Below are 26,325 nucleotides of genomic sequence, written 5' to 3'. Positions count from 1 at the left end.
GCTCTAGTGCAGTATAAGATCATTATCTGGTTTAATAAAAGGCAGCAGCAAACAGGAACGTTTTAAGCTTTGATTTAAAGGAGCTCAGAGTTGGAGTTGGTCCTGCGGGTTTCTGGGAGCTTGTTCTAGATATCTGGTGCATAAAAGCATTAAACCTGAAAGCATTTCAACAGGCGTGAGGGCTCAAACTAAATAAACACTCGTTGTAACCACTAGATGGCGGGAGAGGCTTTTATTTTTGTAGCTTCGTCGCTGCCTCACTTCCGCTTATTATTGTTTTGGAATGTGACGCAACTTCCGGCCGCCAAACACCAGCAGCACTTTTTCGCGGTAAAATGAAACGAGCGTCTTGATGTTGATCAGGTTTATTCTGCCATCTGACCTGTAATTTAACTGCTGTAACTAGTGTTTAGAAACCGCATTATTAAGAGAGTGAGCTCGTCGGTGTTGACTATGAAGTGAGAGCTAAGATAACGTTCACTATCAGGTAAACATTGGACCATATAACCACATTGGACTCTCTATATAATACTATAACTATATAATCTAGTCTAACTGTACAGCAGTAAACTATGGCTCTAGTAACAGGAGAAAGCCTGACAACAGAGCTGGAGATGTTCGATATTGCCTGCCAGGATGACTCCGCTCTCGACAAGAGTAAGTAACTTTAGTTATTGTGCTAAATGTTTTCCTTTTCTAGGAAACTGTCGGCAAAAGAAGCCTAGAATACCACCTGTTAGTGTCTAGAAGGGAACCAGCAAACTGCGAGATTGAGGCTAGGATAGGTCAGATTTTGCATTTTGCAGGCTCTCTTCTAGACACAACCACTTTAACCCCCAACAACTAATCACCCAAATAGTCAATAGGGTGAAACGTTACAGTTTATATAACGTTACCATACAGCCTATGTACAGTGTCTGTTTGTATATGAGGTGTCATTTTAGTTGTGCAATGTCCTATTATTACATGGGCATTTATGTTGTTTTGTCTGGCTCATTTGTTTCTTTCAATGCTTAAAGGTCCCATATTGTAAAAAAGTGAGATTTTCATGTTTTTTTATTATAAAGCAGGCTTAAGTCCTATATAAATACTGTGAAAGTATCAAAACATTCAATCCACAGGGAAATACACACAGCCCGTATTCAGAAACTCTGCATTTGAAACAAGCCGTCAGGATTTCTGTCCATTTGTGATGTCACGAATATACAATATTTAGACCCTTGACACAGATTTAAACGTAAACATTCTAAATGTGTCCCAGTTTATTTCCTGTTGCAGTGTATGTGAATGTCATCAGCTGACAGGAAGTACACATGGACCCAACTGTTGCCTAGCAATGCAATTCTCTTGCAATTCCGTCAAAATGCGCTAAAACGGAGCGTTTCAGACAGAGGGTAAATACAGGTATATTCAGGCTGACAGTATGAAGAAAATAAAGTTGTTTTTTTTAACATTACAGCATGTAAACATGTTCTGTTAGAAACACAAAATACAAGTATGAACCTGAAAATGAGCCTGATATGGGACCTTTAATATCAACCATGACAGTGACTGCAGGTGGCCAAATCTGCCACATTTACATCACATTGATGTAATTTAGCGTGTGATGTCTGTGATAAATGAATAAATTAAGCAAAAAAAGATGATAAAGTCAACAAACAAACTATTTTATGTGCATCATGTCTCAGTAGTGTACAAAAGTGTCTGTACTCATGTGTGATTTTAAATGTGCTCTTGGTCACTTATGTCTGCTGTAGTTATCCTCCACCTTTAATTCCTCTGTACTGTATTTGCATTTTGCAGTCATCTTATTACATCATGCTTACCTGTTCTTCTTCCTGTCCCACATCTCTGTCGCTCAGTGGTGGCGCAGTGTATTTGTAACAGGATACAGGCAGATGAGATGGTGCTGGAGTGGGTGGCCTACAGCACCACAAAAAATGGACTAAAACTCACCACGGACCACCTGGAGCAATTTGAACATGAGGTAACGGGGATACATAAATTGACGTTTCCTTTTGTCATATGGATTGTGTTATTGATGTTGTTGCGTTGAACTTGGCTCTCTGTTTGTCAATAATAATTTGTCCTCACCATCAGATGGGGCACCTAATTTGTATTTACACTCAGTTAATTTTTTTTTGCAGGTGTTAAACAAGAAGAATAGATCCAAACAAAGCTTCAGAAAAGAAGAAAAACACAACAGAACCAGAGACATCCACACAATACAGGACATGTATCCTTCACAGTGAACTCCTCATGCTTGACTATCCATCTCTTTCTGTATGAATCTGTCATCTATCATGAGTATACGTTAAAGCCACTGTGTTACAACCCTTGACATTATTTGTTCAGAATTAAAGCTGAGGAAGAGGAGGAGAATCTGCTGGATGCCTACTCTACTCCTGCTAAGGTAAGCCGTCACTTTTAACATCAGACAGTGTTTCTGTTGACATATACACTTTTAAAGCTAAATGAAGTAGTTCTGACTCTGACTTCTGACCCTGTCTGTGTGTGAATGTGTAGGGTTCCCAGAAGCGAGCGCTGACCACTCCTGAACACCCACATTCAAAAAGAAGTGCAGCTCTGCTGGCCAGCCCGGGCCTGCTGCTGTCTCCTGCCAGCTTTTCTCCCAGGTACTCAGCAACAACACAGACCAACAGTCAGTGAATCCACACAAACACATAGTGCTTCATGGTTTTGATGTTTGTCCACGAACAACATAGTCTTGACTTGTCTTAAAATCACTTTCTATTATCTAGTAATTTATTTCTGAGAAACTGAATATACAAAACTGAACTGTTTGTTTAAATGCCTCTTCATGTGCAGTTCATTGGCTTATTTTACATTTTGAATTGAAGGTATTGCATAATTTTGGGGCCATGACAACAAGAGAAAACACATTTTTTTAAAACACATGTTGAACCACTTGTTAAGATGGACAATTGTTGCAATGTGACCCACCTCTTCCCTTTTCCCTTTGGAAGTGCGACACCCTCACAGAAGTACAGCCAGCGAGGAGCAAAAGGGGAGGTGGTGGTTTCGTTCGGGGTCGTGCAGGGAACCCGTTGGGCAGGCAGGAAGACTCTGGGTGCCGGCGTCCAGCTGGAGCTCCTGGAAGGGCCTGAAGACTCGCTCCGCTGCAGCTACAAGTACATGTTCCAGAGGCTGCGCGATGTTCGAAATGGTGAGAGATCAGTGTACACCCGGCTCAAATAAAGAGAAACCGTTCATATGATTGACACATTGTTTTTAAGTTGAAGATCTTTGCATCCATTTCCCCCAGTGTTGACGGAGAAGATAGAGGAGCTCGGCGACGGCCTCAGGTCTCACTTCAACATCGAAGAGTTCTCCCCCGTCTCTCTGCCCGCTCAGGTACAGCTCAGCTGTTACTGCTGTGAAAAAAACTCTACAATCATAGAAGCCTTAAAAACACAACAAATCAGCCTCCAGTTTTACTTATTGAAAAATGTGAGAGCTGGTTGGTGCTAAACTTTGTACATTTTAATCAGCCTTTGAATATATTTGCAGGAAAATGTTAGTCATGGTTTGTATATCCCTGATTGTTAAACATGCTTATCTTAACTAGTTAACACCCCGGGTTCACATATCACGCGGAAGCGCAGGGATTTTGGGAGAAGCGCTGCCCACGTCCTTTTGGCGCCTGTGTAATGGTACATGTCCACAGGGGCGTTTTTTATCACAAGGGATCGCCTCGTTTCCCAGCATTGGACGCTTGATGGGCTGTCGCTGGACACGAGACACTCGACAACTGATTGGACGAACGCTTTCCCTCGTGGGCTGCTTATTTCACGAAAATAGTTCACTGAAATGTGTTTCTGAAAACATTTTATGCAAGAGATAAGCCACGCAGTTGCTGAATCTGTCTTTAGTTTAAAAGCTTCTCGGGAGTTTCCAGAGGTGGCGAGTCGCGTCGGACGCTCCTGATTTGCATAAAGTAGCCTGAACCTCAACTTTATTCAAATGAGGAGCAGACAACGTGACGGTCCGTCTCTCGAATCGCGCCGCCACGCTACCAGAATGCATTGCACGGCTGCTTACATAGACAATGAATGGGAAGCGTGGAAAGGACGGAGCCTGTGGACACAAAATCAATTGGGCTGTTCATACAGGAGGCGCCGCGTCATGATGCTCCGCGTCCGGCTTGCGATCATCAGTGATAGTTTCGCCGTCTGGTCTATTTTTTCCACGTGCTGTGAGCGAATCTGGCAAAAAAAACACACTGATAATCTACTATAATCTATATATAAATGTTATATGTGATATAAATGATCTGATAAGATGAAAACACATGCATCCCACATATTTGTATAATGAAGTATTGCCTGACCGCTCAGTTGTGTTTTCTATCTCTTCACCTGTAGGACAGTATAACGGTGTTGGGTCAGGTTTGCTGTGACAGTAACGGCAAACTGAACGCACACTCGGTTCTATTGGAGGCGGGACCGGAGCAAGGCGGTCAGATAGTACCTGTCGACCTATCAGAGCTTAAAGAGTACTCTCTGTTTCCTGGTCAGGTGGGTCTGCTTTGAAAGTCTTTTGTACTGTATTAAGAAGTATTTCTGACATTATTCACACAGAGCGGTGGTCTCTCCTTTTCCTGTGCACTGAGCTGTGTGTGCAGCCGGGTACACGGCCACCAAGAGTAACAGAGTATGCCAAGGACCTGGGCAGGAGACTCTCCCAGCGTCTGACCGAGAACTCTGACAACAACCAGTCAACAATTACCACATAAGAATAAATAACCTCCTGCCTGCAGTTTAAGACACTCTGTTCTCTTTCCTCAGGTGGTGGTGATGGAGGGAATGAACACAACAGGAAGAAAACTGACGGCTTCCAAACTCTGCGAGGTCAGCAACAAGTTAACAAGTTTTTTCTAAGTGCTGATACATGAAGAGAGTCAAAGATGACGAGGCCTTCACGAAGCAACATTTACTGGAAATATTGCTTCAAAATCCAAAATGTAGTGGTTCAAAGTATCAACTTTTAGAGCTGTTTGTGTATCTTCTGTTAATAGTCTTGTCTTTTTTTAGGGAGTCCCTCTTCCTTTCTACACTCCTGAGGTGAAAATGGAGATGGATGAAGGTAAGTGATGTTGTTTGATAACATTTATGTTGATTAAATGATTAAATGTTCATCCTTAAAGCCTTCAACTACAACATCAGGAGTGACTGTGCAGTCTGCTTGTATCAAAGCTTTGTTTTAGTTCTTTATCTTTCATGGTAAATTACATACACACTTGTCGTCTCATGCGATTGCAGAGCCAATGAATGTACTGGTGGCATGCGGACCGTACACTCCTTCTGACAGCCTGACCTTTGACCCTTTGCTGGACCTCATCAATGTCATTGTCAGGGACCGCCCTGATGTCTGCCTGCTGGTATAGTCACCTTTTCTTTTTGCTTTATCTTAACAAAAATCTTGTAAGATGCACAAAATGCTCACATCTCTTCTTCTGTCGCAGTTTAGTAGCTTACAGAAACACAGCGGTCACATGACTGCATGTTATGAATGGGTTTTCTCATTCTCCCTTCTCTTCTCCAGCTGGGCCCGTTTGTGGATTCCAAACATGAACAAATTGAGGTACGTTACAGTTTGTTTCTTTATCTCAGAATACCCACTGCTCCTAGATCTAATGTTTTGCATTTTAAAACAACATCCAAAACAACAGACCATCTTGCGATGTGATCCCACCAGCCGCGACGCCAAATTGGGCCAGGGGTGTAAAAAGTGTAAACTTCCTACCCTCCTACTTCCGGCGCCCCTTGCTTGGACCACCATCCTCGAACACGACCTTCATTTTGATCCCAATTACAGACCTGTAAAGTTGCATCTTGCGCGGTCGTGACGCTATCGCTGTCACAAAATCTGTCCACAGACAGACCGACGTATAAACACCTGGCAAAGTACTCGAAACCACCTCTGTGGTCCTGCTACAGTAGGTGTCCCCTGGACCACATTTTGCCACGATGACACACACACAGACTCACAAGGTGAAAACAGTAGTAGCGTCGCTGTCTTGGGTTGTAATCAATACATGGCAATGTTAATTCCTTTTGTTCAACGTATTAATGTATTGTGTCTAGCTCTTCAAATCAAGTTGGTTGATCATGAATTTATGCGACCATCTTTATCTCCACTATCTTGTGAAATAGAAAGCTCAGGTGACCGAGACGTTCGAGGCCATTTTCTCAAGATGTGTCGAAAGCATTGTGGATGGCACCAAAAGGTACGTCTCATATTTTAAGCTCCTGAGGACCTTTTTAAGAGCAGTAATTTTCCTCATGTTACCTTTTTTTATAATGTGCCCTAATCAGAAACTTAACTATAATGATGACTAATGTTTTTTCTTTTTATCCAGCGTTGGCTGTCACCTGGTGTTTGTTCCCTCCCAGAGAGACATCCACCATCATTTCATCTACCCACAGCCTCCCTTCTCCCTGCCGAACCTCAGCAAGGACCAGGCCCAGGTCAGACACACAAACACCGGACTGTAGGATTGTGCATGTAAACTAAATAAATGTTAGAAACTTTGGATTTGAGGAGTCACAAGTCTTAGAGTAGGTCACGTAGCGACACCTCTTTCAGGCTCAACAATATTCAAAATTGTCAGTTTAATGCACACATCTGTGTTATATCAGTGTTTCTCTTCATACTCGGCAGCGTGTCACCCTGGTGCCTGACCCCTGCACCCTGCTGATTGACGGTGTGACCTTTGGCGTGACCTCCACTGACATCCTGTTCCACATGGGCGCAGAGGAGATCAGCTGGTGAGGAAGATTTCTAATTTTCACACACCTTCATCCAGCAGTGGAGTTCAGTTAGAAAATAAATTGAGAGGAAAATGTGTTACTGAACTGGATGTTTAGTGTGATTCTAAAGTTTTGCTACATTACTCACATGAACAAACCTCCTCTAAGCTGTCTTTCTGTGGGAGTTTAATCAAATACCAGAAGCAGTAGTTGCATATTATTGATTATATATTTTAATGAATGTCATCACTGTACAGTATTATAGTGAAATTGAACATGTGTTGTGTTGCAGCGGCACTGGATCAGACAGATTTTCACGCATACTGAAACACATGCTGACCCAGAGGAGGTAGGAGTCCTAAAACAGTTCACTTGTTCTTTCTATTTTTGAAGATGGCCCAACGTTAACGGACCTCCTTGTGTTTGTGCTTTCACCTCCAGTTACTACCCGCTGTACCCGCCTGTGGAGGAGGTCAACATGGATTATGAGAAGTTCCAGAGCTTCGGCCAGATGCCGCTGACCCCCGACGTCCTCATCGTTCCCTCCGAGCTGCGCTACTTCGTAAAGGTACAGACCTCCTGTTTCTGTTAACATCCTCTACACAAACATGTAGTCCAGATATTGATTACAGGCTAAACAGTCATTTAATGTATTGTCAATATGAAAATAAGTGCAACTTTGAGTTCAGTTTCATATTACAAAACAACAACCATTTAAATAATGAATTTATTAATTATAACAATTTTAATTTTAACAAAAAAATACTGGAAAAATGTAAAATGATCGCCTGAATGAATTTTAAAATATCACTGAATGCAAAACCTTAAGATTATTTTACACATTATATCTGTTAAAATCTTGTCTCTCCGCCTGTCATCAGGATGTGGTCGGCTGTGTGTGTGTCAACCCCGGACGGCTGACCAAAGGCCAGGTGGGTGGGACCTACGGCAGGTTGCTCATCCAGCGCAGCGCTCCATCAGACGACGGGCGGAGAGCGAGCCCCTGTTTGGCTGCTCAGGTGGTGAAAATCTAAATTAAGACTCTGAATCCTCGTTGTCACCAGCTGACTTAACCCGGACCAGTTCGCAAGCAGCTTTGAACGCTGATGTAAAATATGTTAAAAAAAATAATTCACTGTACTGTTGATGGTTTATTTTTATATAACAAACATGTCTGGTTGGTGGTGTCATTACTGTGGTGGAATATCAGTCACTCAAACAACAATAATAATCTCTTTTCAATAAATTATTGTCTCTCTTTGTGTTTTTGTTTGGTACAATGCTCTTACAACTACTAAAGTGATTTTGTTGTTTGTCACAGCGTTGTATCTGTTTCTAAGGCTCTGATTGGAGGAGAAAGAAACCGGCTTTCTTTTGTAGTCCAAAAATATAAATAATTGTTTAATATGTATATAATGCAGTTTAATGTAGTGGCGTTATGGATGGGTAGTAATGCAACATTTAAATATCCATTTCCAATCAGATGTCAGAAAAAAACATCGTTACCACATTCAACATCCTTTTTCATAAGTTGTTTTTAATATAATACTCTGATGTAACACTTAATACTGATGTAGAGTTTTTTCTTTCTATTCCTGAGTTTCGGCAGTTCAGACAAACATATTCAGCTATAAAAGTGGTCAAACTCATCAGAGTCACTGAGGTGATCAGACTTTGTCGATTTGTCCGGCTCCACTCGAAACATCTCCACGTTGTCACAAATTGCTGGAAATTAAATTAAACAGGTCAGCATCTTCAAATTTCAAACTTTTGGAATTTGAAATTGTAAAGTCTGACGATACCGTACCTTTGGGTTTCTCATCAGCTCGCAGCTCCTTTTCTCTGGAAATATGTAAACAAAAAACAAATGTGAAACTCATATTTCAGTAGGGGTGTAAGTTTCATCTCGATATGATAAATCGATTCTTTGGACGACGATGCGATATTTGCTGATATCACAAAGTCTGGCATGATAAGAATTTGATTCAATTCGGGGGCCTGCGAACGAGGTGAGACAATCTCATATGCCCATTTAACACAATCGGTTACATTTTTATCAACTATTCTATTCTTTTTAATAAAAATAGACCTGTTCACTATAAAGTGCCGCATTTCTCATGTTTAAGAACAAATGTTTTTTATCAGTTAAGAATTTCAAAATAAGGGCGTCTCTTAAAGATGATATGTATTAATGTTTTCACTTTGCATCGATCGCTGATCGTTAAGTGAGGGATAACGTACAGCGAGCCGGGGTGTCGCATCGCCCTGAAGGGGTTTATTTCACAACAATGACCCATTAGCTGTACATTATCCTGCTTATTACACGGCTACTTACTTAAGAAATCAACAATAGATTTAACACAAAAACGGCCCGCCAGAGTCCGACATCAGAACTGTACCCATAGCAACGGTCTGTTATACATAGCAACGGTCTGCTTTAAAGAAATAACAGACCGTAGAACGCCGTGATTGACCAATCAGAATCGAATATTCAACAAAGCCGTGTAATAAATCGATGTATAGATCCAGATCGGTGGATCGTTATACCCCTATATTTCAGTGTAGTTTTTGCCATCAGAGATGTAAAAACAGGACTCACTCTTTTTTCTGTGATTGTCCTTGAGGTGCAAGTAGATGCTCAACATCTTCCTCGTCACTGAACTCATTGGAGTCATCGTCAGGAGATCCTGATTTACTCCCCTCTTTCTCCTCTTCCTCCTCCTCTTCCTCCTCCTCCTCCTCATCTTCACTTGCCTCCTCGGGAATGATGTGCATCTTTTTAGATCTGAAAACAGATTGAAGTTCAGGTGACGTCGTTTGTGATTAATTCATTAATTCATTATTCTTTAATGATCTTACTTGTCCTGTGGTGAGATGATACTGTCGTCTGAATCTCTTTCCTCCTCTGGTCCTCCTGCTAAGTCTCCCCTCTGCTCCTCTTCGTCTGACTCCCCGTCCTCCTCACCTGCTTCACTCTCATTCTTGTCCTCTTCATCTTGAGAAGATGCAGAACCCTTCTTCTCTTCCTCACCATCTTCATTGTTTAAGCTGTCTGACTCTTCATCACGATCACCCTTTACCTCTGACCCCTGCTCCTCAACCTCTTCCTCTGCTCCTGTCTCCTCTTCTTCCTCTGTTGTATTCTTTCTTTCAGACGCCTCATCATCATCATCATCATCATCATCATCCTCCTCCACACCTCTCTCCTCTTGCTCTTCATCTGTCTGACTTTTTTCCTTTTCTTCAGCGTCACCATCTTCTCCATCTCCTAGATCTTCCTCATCCTTTTCTCCATCACTGCTTTGTTCAGAGCTGCTACTCTCCTGCTTTCCTATTCCATCTCCACCTCCTTTTTCAATCTTTACGCCAACACTTCCTGATTCCTCCTCCCTCTTGGATCCAGACTCCTCTCCACAGCTCTCTGATTTATCGTCAGGACTTTCATTCCCTGCTTTTTCACTCCTGGATTCTTCAATTAGACTCCCTAACTCCTCACTAGTAGACTGACTCTCCTCTTTGTGACTCCCTGAGTCATCTCCTTTGCTTCCCTTCACCACCTTCTCAGCCCTCGGTGATCCAACAGCAAGCCCCCCACTTCTCCTCCTCGTCCTCCTACTGGTGCTGGTTCTGCCTTTCTCTGATGAGGCGTCACTTTCTGAGCTTTGTGCTACTGTGAGTGCAGCGATGACAACGGCGCTGGAAGTCCCAGATGACCTGAAATGAGGAATGGATGAAAAGAGATAGTGTAGTGTAGTGGTTCCCAACTTTTTTATCTTAAGCAATCCGTTTTCTGTCATTGAATGAACTGACGACCCCTGACTAAGTGACCTATTTTATGGATATTTCATATTATATTCAATAACAGTACAGAACAACTGATAACCTGTACAATTAACCAAATAGTGAACACAATAACTACAGGAGGTTTGTGTAAAACGAGGGATTTGGATGAATTTTAAGCAGATTATTTCCTGTGAATATTACATCAGAGATGAGTTTTCCTGGTATTTCTAGGATTTTTTAATACAATTCTCTGTCTGTATTATGTCTTTTTTGTAATTTTTAACAATCATACATACTTAATAGGCTTCTTTTTTGACAAAGTCAGTGTTTTCTTCTCCCTGATGCTTGGCCATTGTTCTATTAGGTCTTTGGTTATTTTAAATGTATACTTTTCTAATGCATGAATCTAACTTGTGTTCAGGTCTTCACCGTGCCCCTATATATACTGTGAGATTAAGTTTATACCTTAAATAATAATTCAAATTTTAAAAATAACAATATCATTTAGATTTCTTCACAGAAATTAATGAAATGCTGAGATATAAGCCAACTATATATATATTTTTTAAAAGTTATCTTATACCCCTTAAAATCAAGAAGGCCTTGCGATGCCCAGTTAAGCTTTAGTGACCCCAAATGAGGGGTCAGAAAGGTTGGTAACCAGCGTATTAGTGGATTTATATGGTGAGTAGAACATAGATTAGTGGTTTCCAACCTGGGGGTCAGGACCCCTAGTTGGAGTTGCAAGATTGTCAGCAACTTTGCCTTATTTTTTTCTTTTTTACGTTGTGAAATGCTGCATAGTTTTATCTTTTCAAGCCTGTAAATTGAGGTATGCTCTGTGCATGTACTCTCTTCTCTCTTTGTGTGTGTTACAGTTCATAACTAATATATGTGTTTAGGAAAGGGATTGTTTTGGATGACTACTGGAAGTACTTATAGTTCTCTCATTCAACCATTTAACTGATGGTTCAATTTACTTGTTTCAAGATCCCACGGTCTCTAGTTTGGAGCTAGTTGTTGTGCATATATATAGAGGATAGTACTTACTCCTGAGAGCTGCAGCTTTCTCTGTCTGAGGAGGAACGATGTGATCTTCCTCTCTCCTGCCTCTTCTTCCTCTTCTCTCTGCTCACCTGGCTGGACTCCCTGCTGCTCTCACTGCTCTCTGCATGGCCACCGGACAGACGAACTAGGCACAGTCCGCACACACATACACAAAAATTACAACCCATGTCAGATGTGAAGGAAAACATCCACTCAGTCCCAACTTGTCATGTTTTCCTTTCCCACCTGGTTTGATGTCCAGCTCCTGGGATGATTGTCTGCTCCTGCCTCCACCACCTCTCTCTCTCTTTGAGCTCGGTGCTCGGCTTGTGTCAGCCTCCTCCCCCGCCGCCCCCGTCTCAGGAGGAGGCTCCTCCGTGTAGAGCTGACCCCACAGAGCCTCAGAGGCTGAAGGGATCCCAGCAGCCAAGGACCAGAGGTAGTTAGGCTGCAGGGAAGCCGCCCAGCCCGGTGGACTCTGCCTGGGCAAGGGGTGACGATCACCGGGTGTGGAGGCGGGTTGGTGGAGCTGGAACGAATGAGGATGTCGGAGGAAAGATGGAGGGACATGAGAGGAACCCTGAGGTTGATAGGGCGCTCTGATAGGAAACCTAGCCATCTGTGGTTGAGGGTGGGTCTGCCAGGAAGAGTGCATGTAGGGGAGATGAGGGGATCCAGCTTGGTTGTAGTCTAAGTGGCTGTTTGGGCTGTAGTGCTTCGGAGGTGCAGCTATATTTTGTGGCATTATAGTAGAGCCTGCAGCAAAGAACAATGATACATATTAGATAGGAGTTTGGATGTGTCTGGAACACCATTCAAATTGAAGAATAAATGTGAACATTTTGAAGTCAGTGAAGAGGAGGACAAACCTTGTGCAAGTAAATGTCGATCTGCAGAAGACGTCACTCGTTCCTCTGTGTTCTTTAGACATGACCTCAAATACTCCTCCATCCTCTGTTGAAGAAAGATGTTTTCACACTGATAGAGCTGCACAGCATGCAGTACAAGTTCAACAGAAATGTCTTTAACATGTATAAAGAGATCATTAGAAGTTACTTTCAGATATGCTTTTGAAAAAATCTTTACATCAGGCTGGGTAATGTAGAAACGGTTACAATGATTAAGATAAAATAAGATATTCCTTTATCAGTCCTACAGCGGGAACAATAGTAGTTAATGATTAATAGGCAGAGCGGAAAGGGCTGTCGTATTGCACATCCTGTAATTTTGTAATTGTTACACCACTTTTCACCCTTTTTTGAGTATAACAAGTTTAAGGGTTGAATTTAAAAAAAAAATTTGTCTCAAATTGTATATTTAGATGACTCATGTCAGAACCAGCTGTATGTATTGGCCACAAACTTTGTGATCCATGACTGCTTGTACCTTTTTCTGAGCCGCTTGCCGTGTTTTCTCCTTGAGTTGCTGCTGCCAGCGAGGGGAGCTCTCCTCCAGGTACCGCTCATACTCCATCTGGAGGGGTCAAAGGTCAAGAAGAAGAAGGTTCAGCACCAGAGTTTCACAGAGGCGGGGGTAATGTACAGATTGGAAGTGTTTGTTGTGTTTGCGTCTGTGCACCCGAATAGTTTTCATGGCAGCAGTGAGGGACATCATCTCTCTCAGTGTGTCCTGGGCTTCCTCAAACTGCTGCAGCAGCTGCCTGTTGTGTTGTTGGGCTGTAAACTCTCTCTCCTTCAGCTCCTGCCAGCGCTGCTGCAGATGCATCGCCCTGCTGCAGGAAACAAAGACACACAGAGTCAGAGATTCAAGACTTTTACTCAAACATGCACGATGATGCATAATGCAAGCATCGTGCTGCCTTTTGTATGTGTACTTACAGCTGCTGATGACTCTGAGGAGTTGAAAAGTCTGCTTGCAACAGCGTGGGCCTGTTGACACTGTGAGATAAAGAGACAGTGCATCATAATACAGCATCATAGTAACCTGAGCGACACACACAACCCTGAGTTGACATGACCACTATACTTTCCAGCTGACATGGAAACATTTGCTTGGTCTAAAGCTTAAAAAAAAAGTCCATCACCCATGATTACCACTCTCTGACGTCATGGCAACAGTCAAGGAACTCACCTCTTTTTTTGCCTGTGCCCTCTTTGTTTTGTGAAAGTGTTTCTTTCTGAGCCGGTCAGATGCCCAAGAGACAGTAAATTCTCCTTCGGTGCAGCCATGACTGCAGGCGTTCAGTGGATGCAGAGATTATCAGGGATTAAGGTCTGCGCTTTGGGGGGGAGGGACTAGAGACATGCTGCCAATCCACACATGGGCGTAGTAATCGGGTTAATCAGTAGTGAGAGCTTTTTTTAATGCCACTCAGGTAACCAAGTTATTGAAACATCCACTTAAATATTTGAAAAGATTGAAAACCGTTGATATGGCACTTCATTGCAACATATTCAGAACTATTTTCAACCTCATTTCTGATATTTGCAGCACACATCACTGTCCGGCCATCTGAGGATATTCTCTTATAATAAAACAGAAACAGGCATGCACCTTAAATGGCCTTAAAAGGCTATTAAACGTCAGATTAGAGTGAGATATATAACATCCTAAAAAACGTTATTTTGACAATGAAACATCCTATTATAATAACATGTATCCATCTTATATTTGTAAATTATATATTGGAAATTACATTATATATGTTGTCCTCACTCCTGGTCCTGGAGAGCCCCAACACTGTATATTTCTCAACCTACATCTGATTAGCTTGATCAAATGTGTTCAGACAATACGCTAATCAAATGTCTTTGCAGTGTTTGGGAAGATGGACAAATGAGGCGCTCTCGAGGATCAGAAGTGGACACCTTTGGTTTATAGAAAATTGCATTTACCTTCACATGAGAAATTACAATAGTTTAGATGGACAACTCACATTAAAATATTACTGGTAAGTTTATTTAGATATGGTAAAATGCTATTATTTATGGCATCAACACAGGAGTGAGGAACATGTTTTATTATTAAAGAGCCTCTCATAAGAGGTCTTAAGTAGGCCCCAGATTTTCTAGCATTGCCCCTGGTCATGCCCCTTCCTCACTCTCTATGAAGCAAGGCGGTATCGAGGCAATTTCCTCCTTTAGGGGTTGTAATAGCAGAGCCCATAGGTGGATGCTGGTTAGGTGGAGGGAACAAACAAAAATGCATTTAGCAAAGCAGATCAGTGAAACAGCAGCAGGTTATTTTAGGCACAAATATGTATAAACATATTTAATTATAATATCCAACACAAAACCACAAGAACATCTTTTTTGTCACTTTATTGCCTTAATACATTCACAAATAAAACACAAATATAACAACGAAACTTACAACAGCAAAGAGGAGGATACGGTTTACAATTAATGATGCAGTATACAAAACTATTTTCTAATTAAAACATTTTCCAATAACTCACATTATTGTCAAAATATCATTCAGCATCTGTGTCTTTATTTCTATACCTTTTCCCATTTTCTGTTAAAATCATCTTCTTTCACTCTTAGAGAATATTTTTCCATCATAAATATTTCCTGTTCTATGTCTAACCACTGTCTAAGTCTGGGTGTGTCTGCTATAAGACAGTTTCTTGTAATGGCCTTTCTGCCAAAGAAAGAAGGCATTTGAGTCAAGGCCTCAAAGAGATTAAAGTACACTTTGATTTAATAGATATTCTACAAAAGAACTCACTAAATGAGTGTTATAGAACATTATTTCAGTATCTTAGACAAATTAATAGGATTGAAAAAATATGAGGTTGTTTGTTTATTTTTTTTATTTTTTTTATAGTAATTATTAGCCAGAATGATCCACACCTCCAGACCAGTTGGTGGCGGTAATGCACCAAATCGTTGTTTGCAAATAAACCTCAAAGAAGAAGAAGAAGAGGGGATGTGTAACAAGTGGAACCAGTTTGTTGTTGCAATGCGGATGTATTTTCATGTAACACCTGTTAGCGGAAGCTAGACAGTTTACGACTACCACGGTGCGTCGGTCAAACCGCTCCGTCCTCTGCGCTGTCACATTAGAGCTGGACGAACCGGAACCATGAGTTTAGCTTCTCAGGTGTTTGTCCGGGTGGACCGGGTGTGTCGCCACCTGCCCGTGGTCCTCAACACCTTCCTGGTGTTCTCCATCACCGGGGAGGTGAGCTACCTGGTGCTGGTGGAGGCTCCTCTGGAGGCGGACCAGAAGAAGACGGTGTGGTCCTCCTGGTGGAAGGCGGTCCACCTGCTGGCTCAGTACTTCATGCTGGGCAACATCTGCTGGAACGCGCTGCTGTTCGTCAGGACCAGCCCCAGCATCAAGGGGGTGTTCCTGGGAGGAGAGGGCATGGGGCAGGGCTGGAGGTGAGGACTCAGGAGGCAGCAGCTGGAGGGGCTATTATACATTTAGCATCCAGTCTTGGTTTGTGGACATACAGTATAACACTTACACACCCAAAACTGACAATAACATGGCATTTTCATGTGGAAATTCATTAATTTCCACTGTGCAATATCATTTTCCACTTGTGCAATTTTGTTAATAGTCATTTAAATGGTTCATATTTTGTTACACTTTGTTTAGCTTTTTTTTTTTTTTTTACTGTGTAAGCTGATGCATCTTGTTTTCTGCACTATCCCCTTTGCTGCTGTACACTGCAAATCCCCACTGCGGGACTAACAAAGGAATATCTTTTATTATCTTATCTTACACCAGGAGTTCTCAAACTTTTTGGGTCCAAGGGGAGAACATTTTTAATTGTAACACCGATTATGCATAATGCTTACAACAATCTGTAATGTTAGATGCCATTGAAACTATTTGTATCTAAAACTTTCCAACTTAAGTACTTCAGACCTGTTTGATAATGATAAACAGAAACACATTTTAATTTGGAACATGTTAATACCACATGAAAACTGCCCTTATCTGCACCTATCTGCACTTATCTGCACCTGTCTGCACTTATCTGCACCTATCTGCACCATCTTAAACTTCAAACATGCACTATCTGGACTATCTGCATCTATCTGCAACCACCTCTTCTAACCACTGGTGCACTTTAAACTTTAAACTTACTTTACACTACATCCCATATACCATTTTATAGACTGCACATATTACATCTATTTATTGTACACTACATTTTTTTATTGACGGACGGTACACGCTATGTCCATTCACCATGTTCATTCACTATGTTCATTCACTATGTATATTCTGTATTTCTATTTATTGTTTTATAATCTTTTTGTACACCTGCACCTCTGTATCTGCACTTTGCTGCTTTGACACCTGAATTTCCCCCCGGGGATTAATAAAGGTTGATCCAATCTTATCTTATCTTATATACTAGGACAGCATTCATACTTTTAAATAATTGATTTCAGAAAATGAACAGTAGCAAGAGTGGTATAATAAATCCAGACGTTTAAATTTAACAGTCTAAAGCTGACCTTCAGGATGACAAAGTGCTTCAACTTTAAAATAATTAACTTACTCCTGCGTGTCACAATCATATCAGAGTTTGTATTGGACCCAGGCTAACGTGGGTGCGCATAATGGACACAATATGCTTGTTTTATTAGTGCAAAATATCCCCATCTGTAGATATGCACTTTTAATGGTACAATACAATTTATTGCAAAAGCAAATTATTTCGCGGACCCCTTGATAGAGTGCCACCAACCCCTGGGGTCCTCTGACCCTATTTTGAGAATCACCACAGTACACTATACGGGCCAAAGCATTAGATATCCTTGTCTACACTTTTGAGTACTTCTGGTCTGTTGTCATAGTTTGGGAAAGCCCCCCCTTAGTTCCAGCTAAAATATATTCATACTACATACTATTTTATTTTAGACAATAGTGTTTTTCCAAGTTTGAGGGAATACAGAAGAAAATGTGTAACAGTGTGACATCCACCAATTATAAGAGTGAACACAGCAAAGAAACTTGAGGTGTAAAGATAGTGACTTCATGTGAATGATTTCTGTGAGCCCCAACTGATGGTCACAGTCTTTATGTTTCACTGAGATCAATGAAGCCAATTTCATCTGTCAAATGTATCCTCTGACCATAAATAGCAGTATTTTCTCTCTTCTTTTTCACACAGGTACTGTTATACATGCGAGACGCACACTCCTCCTCGGTGCTCCCACTGCTACGACTGTAAAGTGTGTGTGCTGCGACGGGATCACCACTGCGTCTTTTTTGGCCAGTGTGTGGGCTTCCTTAACTACCGCTACTTCCTGAGCTGCTTGTTATTCATGTGGTCGGGACTCCTGTACGCCACTCTGATGAACGCAGAGGTCTTCATTGTCATATTGAAGGAGGGTGTGACTATGCACAGCGTCCTGCTGCTGCTCATACCCTGGATCATGCTAGTGTCAGGTAGGACCTGTTGTTCCACTTCCTGTCTATTCCTTGTAGCTGAGGGACTTTTTGTCTACCAGTGTTACTCATACTGTTTACACTGATAGAACGTAATCTATAAAGTTTTCTATATTGACTCAAAAAATGCCCAACACATTTTTCCAGAGCCAAGGATGACTCATACAAAACATTTTCTGGTGATCAACTAATTAATTAATTGAATAATTGTTTTAATTCTTATTTGATATTACTATTATAATCAGACTTTCAGTATGAGAGGTCTCTGCTCTCCATCCTTTACCTCAATGTATGATGGACAAACCTTTTCTGATTGATGATCAGCTGGTTGCTGACAGTTGGCAATTTGCACTTTCAGCTGTTGAATTATGACTAATTCAATTATTACTAAATCAACAGAAGGATATTAAATAACTAGTATGGGGGGTGTCTTGTCAGATCTTTTTCTTTATTTTCAGGAGTAAAATGATCCTTATTGTAAGCAGTCTTGATTTAACTTTTGCATTAAATTAAATTAAATTAAATGTACACTCATTTGTAATATTTGCACCTCTAAGATTAACTTATTTCAAATTGTTTGAGTTGCTCTGAAACTATTTATTAAACATCATCACATAAACAAATATATAATCTCAAATATGCCCATGCTACAAGTTCAGTCAATTTAATTTATAAATTAAGAATTAAATTAAATCACCCCATCAGGGCGATTCAAGACCAGATTCATCGCACAATAATAACCGTGTACGGAGATCAGGACTGCGTCCATAGCAACGGCAAAGAACGTATATTGCCAAGAAGTGAAAGTCAATTGTTCCATTAGCGCCGAGCTTCAACGCTACGCTTCCACCATTTTGGACTGAAGGTGACTACAGGATACCAGTAAAACCTCTGCCTGAAAAGAGCCGTACCAAAGTAAAACAAAATTATTTCTATTCTATTGTCATCTTCTACCGAAATGGCCTGTGTTGAACAATAAAATATTCTAATTAATAATAATAGTAATAGTAATTGACCAATCCGAATCGAGTAATAAACAAAGCCGTGTCATAAAGCCCAATATCACAAATTTGCCTAAAGGGGCTTTAAAATCTGCACAGCATTCGATGCCCTCTATCCCTAGACCCTCAATTCTGAGAAGGAAAAACTCCCCCCCTCAAAAACCCTTTAATGGGAAAACATGGCAGAAACCTCAGACGTGCAATCTGCCTACTTAATTATGTTAATGTCTGCTCTATTTTTATGTGCCAGAACTCACTTGAGAGAAAGCTCAGGTCAAAGTGTCCCATTAATCACCTACAGTGGTCTACAGGGAAAGGCACATTCATAAATACATAACATTGACTTTGAGAACCAAACTGGGGGAAAAAAGCTTGGATTTATATCACTGGCTGTGATTTCATCCGTTCTGCTGTCCCTTCTCTCCCCAGGTCAGGTCACAGCACGTGCCTTTGCCTTCGCCTTCATCGCCGACACGTGCGTGGTGGGCTTCCTGCTGGTGTCCGCCTTCTTCTTCTTCCATCTCTTCCTGATGCTTCGGGGACAGACCACCAGGGAGTGGTACTCGACCCGCCGACCCTACAACCTCGGAATCCTGGGCAACCTGCGTCACACTCTGGGCCGTCGCTGGTACCTCTGCTGGCTCTGCCCACTCATCACATCGCCTGGTCCTGGAGATGGGATAAACTTCCAGGTCACAGGATCGCTGGAGCCCGCCCGGTAACAACCGAAAGTCTGAACATTAACGGGCCGCGTGTCTTTGCTTTAGTGGTGATGGTTAATGTTATCGGGAGCAGCAGGGAAGGGAAGATCACCTCAGTTCAAGAAGAGGTAGCTTGGGATGGGAAGCAGCCAGAACAGTGCGTGTGGTTGTTTAAGATGTTAATGGTTATAACTGTCTACTGGTATCTTCTCTGTAGACTTTACCTGTGCTGAGACAAAGAAATTATGGGTCTACTTTGGAAGGTGCATTGACCTTGATTTAAAGGTAATCTCTACACTCGGTGAGGCTTGAAATTAGCAGTGTTCCTCTGGAATACTGAGCACTGAAAATGTATGTAAACAACACTGAAATTGATTTTATTGATCATGGATGTTTAATCATTTCAAATCCTTGTTTAACTACTGACTACGACTCCTGGGTAGTCACGCCTTTCTTGTACTGTTTATTTTGCCTAAATCTGAATTTGTATCTGTCATACAAATTTGGCTTGCACTGTTCCTGAATCGTCCAGAGGATTATAAATCTGCTGTTGTGCGTTAGCTGCTAGGATCATGATGTGCTTGTGTTTGCCACTTGTCTACATCCACGCCTGAGCTCCAGCTGACTTTATTACACTTTTTACACACTTTTTACTGGCCACGTGAGCAAATAGGAGGCGGTTCACAATGATGGACAACATAGTCGGCAGAAATTGCTCATGGTGTGAAATCTAGTGTTGCTGTTTACAGACTAATGTAAAATCATTTAGTGAATACACTATTTCAAATGTACCTATAGACGGCACATGTGAACAGCTTTTCCCCATGTTTCACATTACGTTGTCCATGTTTCAGTCTAAAGTACTACTACAAATCAAACCAAACCTGCGGTGTAACAACAATGATGTGTCGTTTACCTACTCATGTGTCCCAATTCCCTCCTACATACTAATTATACACAGTATATACTGTATATCATCATCCTGTTTTTGCAGTAAGTATACAGGAAATCAACATGCATTACCATTTTATACAATATGTTGACAGTGTTTTTCCAAAAAATGTGTAGTTATTGTTTTCTGAGGTGTTCCTGAAGCTGTTTCACCTGAATGTTTAGAGGATGTAGAACATAATACATACTCAAAACCTGCTTTGATTTAGTATGTAGTATGGATTTGGGACACAGCTAATTTGTCTGACGGCACTTGATGCCAACTGGACTTCTATTACCTCAGTACAATCTTTTTTTCATTTCTTTTGCTTTTGTAATCTTAATTCTCCTGGCCTTAGTGAACAATTCTAAGCCTTTGTTTGGACAGGTGCTCTTACCTGTCCTAAGATAAACCTATATTACAGCCCCAAAGATATTGTTTGTAAGTATTATTAATTGTTTGCTGCCTATTTCTTTTTTCTATTTCACATGGTCACATCATGATATTCAGTTTTGCCATTTGAAATTGCTGAAATAAATTGTTCCAAGGGAAGTTTGGACCCATTGAAAAATGTTCAATATTATCTTTTGTCCTTTATGGTGTAATGGTAAACTTTGGATTTGAAAAGTATTTTCTGCAGTTCCAATAATTTTAAACATGCATGCTTGAGTTAAAGGGACTGTTTGTCAGAAATGCTTGTTAACAGCGACAGCTGTGGCCGTTAAGTCAACGAAAGTCAGCGTCAGGCTCGCGCTTGTGCTCGCTCTAAATAGACATGAACGAGCATCGCTCAAAACAGTGAGGCGACACACGTCAGCTAAAACCACAATATCACTCTATATTTCAGCTGCTTGGCAGTAATGTTAGCTGACCAGACAAAGGTCTCTCCATGAATCAATGCTGATCCTAGTGTTGGCTTTTCCTGCTTCAGCCTCCCGACCGCGGCCGGAGGGGAACAAGGGAGACACCAGCACCCGGTCGGAGACGATAACGTTTCTCGCTGCGGAGCAAGACACGGGAAACCTCTGTTGGTGTGGAGTTATTTCTGCACAAACGTCCACTGTACATTCACTAGATATTCTCAGAGCTACTAACTCTTCTGCAGTGTGGAGTGTGCGCGCATGCACCTGAGGTGGAGCAAGCTGAGTGAAGGCAGGCAAGCAGAGGAGCAGAGACTCTGGCCCTGGAGACCAAAGCTACGGTCTCCCTTGCTTCCTCCGATCACGGCCAACACTGTTTTGCAAGACGGGCTTCACTAGTTATAACTTTGAGGCTTCGGTGATCCATGTAGTTTGTGTTGGGGTCTGAGTCTGAACCGCGTAGCCACACGCGAGCGACCCCGTGATTTATACGTGTAAGAAGTTACAAACAGTCCCTTTAAAAAAACAGTCAAATCTACTTGGTTCACATTCCTGCTGATTTCATTCTAATGCAGAGAAACGACAAAAAAAAGTACACATAACATTTATAATAATTAACCACCAAGAGAGACTCAAACTAGTGGTTAAAACAATCTTATAAAACTATTTTTGGACCCATCCTCACATGAAGATGTTGCCATCAGTGGTTACCATGGACACCTGTACCCGTTGCGTGTCTGACGTCATAATGAGAATGGGTGCAGGTGCATGGTAACCTGGCAACACAAGCAGCATGGAAGACAGAACTACCATTTAGTTAGTTAGCTGTTGTATCCTCATTAGTCTGGATTTACTTGCTGGTAAGGCGTTTTTGTTGGGCATTTTTATATCAGGATATCAGTATAAAACATTTAGTAGTTTTAACAGCAACATTATGATAACTTTTGGTCAACTTTGATGCTTGATTAAGGACAGTTCACTACATGGTAGCGTGTAGCTAAGTCACACGTGTGTTAGCATGTTAGCTAGATAAGTAATGTTAAGGTTATCCACACGTGGCTTTTACCTAAGTTAGATAATGATAACATTAGTTATGGATAGTTGCTACTTTTAAAATAGCCTTTCTAATATAATGAAATTGTCCTTATGGGCTAATGCAGGGGTCAGCAACATTTAGGCAAAAAATATATATATATATATATTATAATCATAATGTGTCATTTTTATTTTCTAAGAAATAAAGTTTGGAAGAAAAATGTAAAATATATCTTAAAAGCTGCGTGTGCTGCAATCCTTATGATAATCCTTATGGTAATCTTTATGGTAATTTTGATGGACCATTTGTTGATCACATGCACCAGGGAGGATCACTCCAGCAGGATGGATGTCAGGGAGGAAAACATGTAAGTGATGTTCACTGAATAAACCCGTTTGGTTGAGATACTTAGCAGCAATATATGAAGCTTGTTCTCTTGTTTGTAGGACACCAAAGGAGATGCTTGAGAAAATAGCAGAGCAGGATCACAGTCTCAGCCAGCAGAGGGAGCTGACTGTTAAAATGAGGCACTGGCTGGATGTTGCAGATGATGATATGGCAATGCTTCGCTCAGACAACGCCGTCCTCAGGAAACAAGTGAAAACGTAAGTAGTCACATATGATTGTACTCATCATTAGCAGAAGGGTCCCTGAACTGTCTGACTATCAAACTTAACACTGCCATCATCTTTTGGCACATGAATCATCTGTTTCTTTGATCTCCCTGCTGTCTTTGACACAGATTTTTAGAGTTTTATGTTTGGCAATATTTTGTTTTTATTATTCAATGTTTTTGTTATTTGTCAGCCATGTTATTTTTTGTCACTCAGTGCTTTTGAACCAGCACTTTTATATTACAGTGGAAAAACAGGAGTGTGTAGATGTGTTTGTATGTCTGCAGGCAGGAGAAGATCATCAGTGAAGCACAGCAGGTTGAAGTAGAGCCTTGCAGCGGTCTCCTGGCTGATGACCTCGCTGAAAAGAGATGCAGTGAAAAAAAGATGCAGGAATTGGTGAGTAACCAGATGTGTTGTAGTGTTACAATATGTATTACTGGTGTTTTCAAAAAGACTTATTAAATACAAATATGATGCCGCTTTTAAGACCACATTTGAGCTAAATCATGACTCCAGGCAAAGCATAATCCTCGATGATACTTTTTCTCGCATTGATAAATTGCCCTGCTCTATTCCAGTGTTTCTTCAGGGAGAGCTCAGAGCTACTAGTAACTTTAACAAACATGTGAATGATTTTTGTAATTTTTTCGGAAACCACCATATTCTCATCCTTTACTTGATAAATTGTGTCTTTTACTGTAGTCTAATCCAGGTTGTAGGCGGATGTATATCAGTCCCCCTCACTGTAGTGGCATCTCACTTGTAAACCCATGAAGTAACACTGAAGTATATGTCAAGGATTTTACTTTTTAGGCAACGTTTGACAAGAAATAAGAGAATTCGTCTTCGAAATTTTATGTTTCAGATTTTTCTATTTTTTTATACTGTATTTCATCGGAAATCATGAATTGCAAGTTTGTTGATTTCAGAATCAGAATCAGTCAACTGATTGACATTTTTCACCATTTTCTGACATTTTATAGACCAAACAACTAATCAATTAATTGAGAAAATAATCGGATTAATCGACAATAATAATAATTAGTAAGTTTTACCACTAGATAATTTCTCTTCAAAATTTTATGTTTCAGATTTGTGAATTTTTTATTATGGATTTCATCGGAAATTATGGATTGCAAGTTTGTTGATTTTTAATCATAAGATAAATACCAGCTAGGGCTTTAATCTAAACATGAGTGCATTCACAGTTAGTGAAGAAAATCAGACGTCACGTTAGTATAGATACAGTATATGGTAGACAAACATTTCAACCTCAACCAGTCAAATAGGCTGATAGTTGTCATTTTAAATATCTCCAGGTAACCCTTCATGTTGTATTTTTGTGCAGGAGAAGGAATCCACCATGATGAAGGAACAGAATAAGAAGCTAACTGAAGAGGTACGATGTCTGTTACTTTTCACGCAGCAACTTTGATCTGTCATCATATACTACAGCTAGAAGTGGTACTGAAATGTCAAAACACTTTGCACATTTAAATGTCATTCTGCCTTTTTCAGCTCAAGAGCCTCCAGCAAGACAGAGACCGGGACAAGATCAGCTTGAGCAAGTTCAGCGTTGCACTTCAAACCCTGGAGGTAAAACCATGGAACTTGGGAGATGTTTTTTTCCTCTCTCCATTCATCCTACTATCAGTCATGTTACATCGGCAAACAGCTCCTGATTTGTTATGTCGTGTGTTTCTTCAGTGTGGAATGGAAGAGGCTCAGTTAGGACTTCAGAGTAGGGACGAGGTTATTCATCAGGTAGGAACAGAGACATCAGTACAAGGCAGCGGAGGACCAAAAAGTCACGATTTTCTCATAAATATCTGTCTTTTTCATTTGAGTTCAACAATGAATAAACATCTTTTGTGTCTTTTATTATTTGAACATCACGTTTTCATTTGTGTGTGTGTTTGTGATAGAAAAACTTGCAGTTAAAGCACTTGGAGGAAACGGTAGAAGACTTCTCAAAGATCATAGAGGTAAAGATGTTCTCATCCATTGTTACTCGGTTAAGAAAGAGTAGAAAGAACAGTATTCACTCAGCTACTGACCGCTGTCAGATAAAGTCTTCATGTTACGAGCGTGTTTTGTTGTCTGTTTCTCTGCTCCAGTGTCTCAGGCTGACAAGTCAGGAGCTGAGAGAGCAGTTGGAGGACAGACAGGATGAGGACTCATTGTAACTCTGACACACAATATCCTCTTGCTTTAAATGAATATCACGACGTACACTGAGTCATCATACTGCTCTGTGTGTCTGCTGTTTGTTTCCAGCGCTATTGTGAAAGACATGATGGGAGATAAGGGAGGATCGCTCAGTCCCTGTCTGTCCTTCGCAGAGGAAATGAAGCTGCTGGGCTGTTCAGCTGAAGTGAAAACAGTGGCCTCTTCAGCTGAAGTGAAAACAGACTCCACAGACCTTAGACATGTATGTCCTCTCCCTCCTTCACTCAGTTATCAGTTTATTAGGTACACCTAGTTAAACCTAAACTGCAATAGTTCCTGTGAAGTGACTGAGTGTAGATTTTATCACCACTGATTATCCTGTACTTCTACAAGTGACCACTAGAGTGTGCCACTACAAAACCCAGATTCAAACCCTTGCCTGTTAGACAGCAGCTGCGTGACTGTACAGTAGATGTAGGAATTAGGAGATCAGTCATGTCTGGTACTGTGTCTGCAGGAGGAAAGTGAGGAGCTGCCGAAACCTCCAAGTGTCACAGTAGACTTTCAAACCAAAAGGTATTCCAGTTTCACATCATAAAACAGCCTCTGAATCACGTTACGTTATGTTTCCTCATTCACTATCATCCCTCTGGTTTCTCTGTTTAAGGAGTGCAGGGATCTTGGAGAGAGCCAGACAATTGCTGATGTTCGTCATCATTCTCACTGTTTTGGTCTGTGTGGTGTCAAGAAGCTGTACAGGAAACTTTTCCTCCATCAAAAACTTGTGGAGCGGTGCACGCCTGATGTTACAGCCCTACTGCAGCGTGCATTATTGGGGCTTACCTGCTGTGTGATCTAAACACTCCCTCTTATAAACATGTTAACTCCATTTATCTGGCTGGTTTTGTAGCTGAATATGTGGAATATAAATCATTTTGCACATTTATTAGGAGTTTGCATAACTGATTGGTTCTATAACAATGAATGAAAAAAAATACATTTAATACCCTGAAACAAAATATCTCCAGT

At 41.0% G+C, this 26,325-nt stretch overlaps 4 protein-coding genes across 4 annotated transcripts; 3 read left to right on the top strand and 1 right to left on the bottom strand.

The window, feature by feature from the left end:
* The first annotated feature begins 304 nt into the window (after window positions 1-304).
* Window positions 305-7,904, top strand: pola2 (polymerase (DNA directed), alpha 2). The gene is made up of 19 exons (XM_074648680.1): window positions 305-487; window positions 564-657; window positions 1,863-1,987; window positions 2,148-2,236; window positions 2,356-2,413; window positions 2,527-2,636; window positions 2,988-3,187; window positions 3,287-3,375; window positions 4,386-4,538; window positions 4,809-4,871; window positions 5,055-5,106; window positions 5,283-5,401; window positions 5,566-5,604; window positions 6,177-6,250; window positions 6,383-6,491; window positions 6,685-6,791; window positions 7,066-7,122; window positions 7,215-7,341; window positions 7,655-7,904. Exons 2-19 carry the CDS (start codon window positions 573-575, stop codon window positions 7,805-7,807), a joined length of 1,809 nt encoding a protein of 602 aa, XP_074504781.1. The 5' UTR covers window positions 305-487; window positions 564-572; the 3' UTR covers window positions 7,808-7,904.
* A 459-nt stretch (window positions 7,905-8,363) lies between these two features.
* On the bottom strand, window positions 8,364-13,880 carry LOC141775372 (uncharacterized). Its single transcript, XM_074648679.1, has 11 exons — window positions 13,695-13,880; window positions 13,442-13,501; window positions 13,182-13,335; window positions 12,990-13,076; window positions 12,473-12,557; window positions 11,850-12,359; window positions 11,607-11,748; window positions 9,633-10,487; window positions 9,373-9,558; window positions 8,581-8,615; window positions 8,364-8,498 (listed from the first exon to the last, which is right to left on the bottom strand). The coding sequence occupies exons 1-11, from the start codon at window positions 13,790-13,792 to the stop codon at window positions 8,398-8,400; spliced, it is 2,313 nt and encodes a 770-aa protein (XP_074504780.1). The 5' UTR covers window positions 13,793-13,880; the 3' UTR covers window positions 8,364-8,397.
* A 1,702-nt stretch (window positions 13,881-15,582) lies between these two features.
* zdhhc24 (zDHHC palmitoyltransferase 24) lies at window positions 15,583-21,185 on the top strand. The gene is made up of 3 exons (XM_074648675.1): window positions 15,583-15,952; window positions 17,704-17,981; window positions 19,412-21,185. The coding sequence occupies exons 1-3, from the start codon at window positions 15,651-15,653 to the stop codon at window positions 19,702-19,704; spliced, it is 873 nt and encodes a 290-aa protein (XP_074504776.1). The 5' UTR covers window positions 15,583-15,650; the 3' UTR covers window positions 19,705-21,185.
* Window positions 21,186-22,319: 1,134 nt separating this feature from the next.
* On the top strand, window positions 22,320-26,189 carry LOC141775370 (uncharacterized). The gene is made up of 12 exons (XM_074648674.1): window positions 22,320-22,334; window positions 22,822-22,877; window positions 22,957-23,115; window positions 23,412-23,523; window positions 24,476-24,526; window positions 24,646-24,723; window positions 24,835-24,891; window positions 25,053-25,112; window positions 25,245-25,309; window positions 25,405-25,558; window positions 25,814-25,872; window positions 25,964-26,189. The coding sequence occupies exons 2-12, from the start codon at window positions 22,855-22,857 to the stop codon at window positions 26,148-26,150; spliced, it is 1,005 nt and encodes a 334-aa protein (XP_074504775.1). The 5' UTR covers window positions 22,320-22,334; window positions 22,822-22,854; the 3' UTR covers window positions 26,151-26,189.
* Window positions 26,190-26,325: the final 136 nt, after the last annotated feature.

This window comes from Sebastes fasciatus, chromosome 10 (genome assembly GCF_043250625.1).
Source record: "Sebastes fasciatus isolate fSebFas1 chromosome 10, fSebFas1.pri, whole genome shotgun sequence".
Lineage (NCBI taxonomy): Eukaryota > Metazoa > Chordata > Actinopteri > Perciformes > Sebastidae > Sebastes > Sebastes fasciatus.
This window is presented reverse-complemented; position numbering and strand designations above follow the sequence as displayed.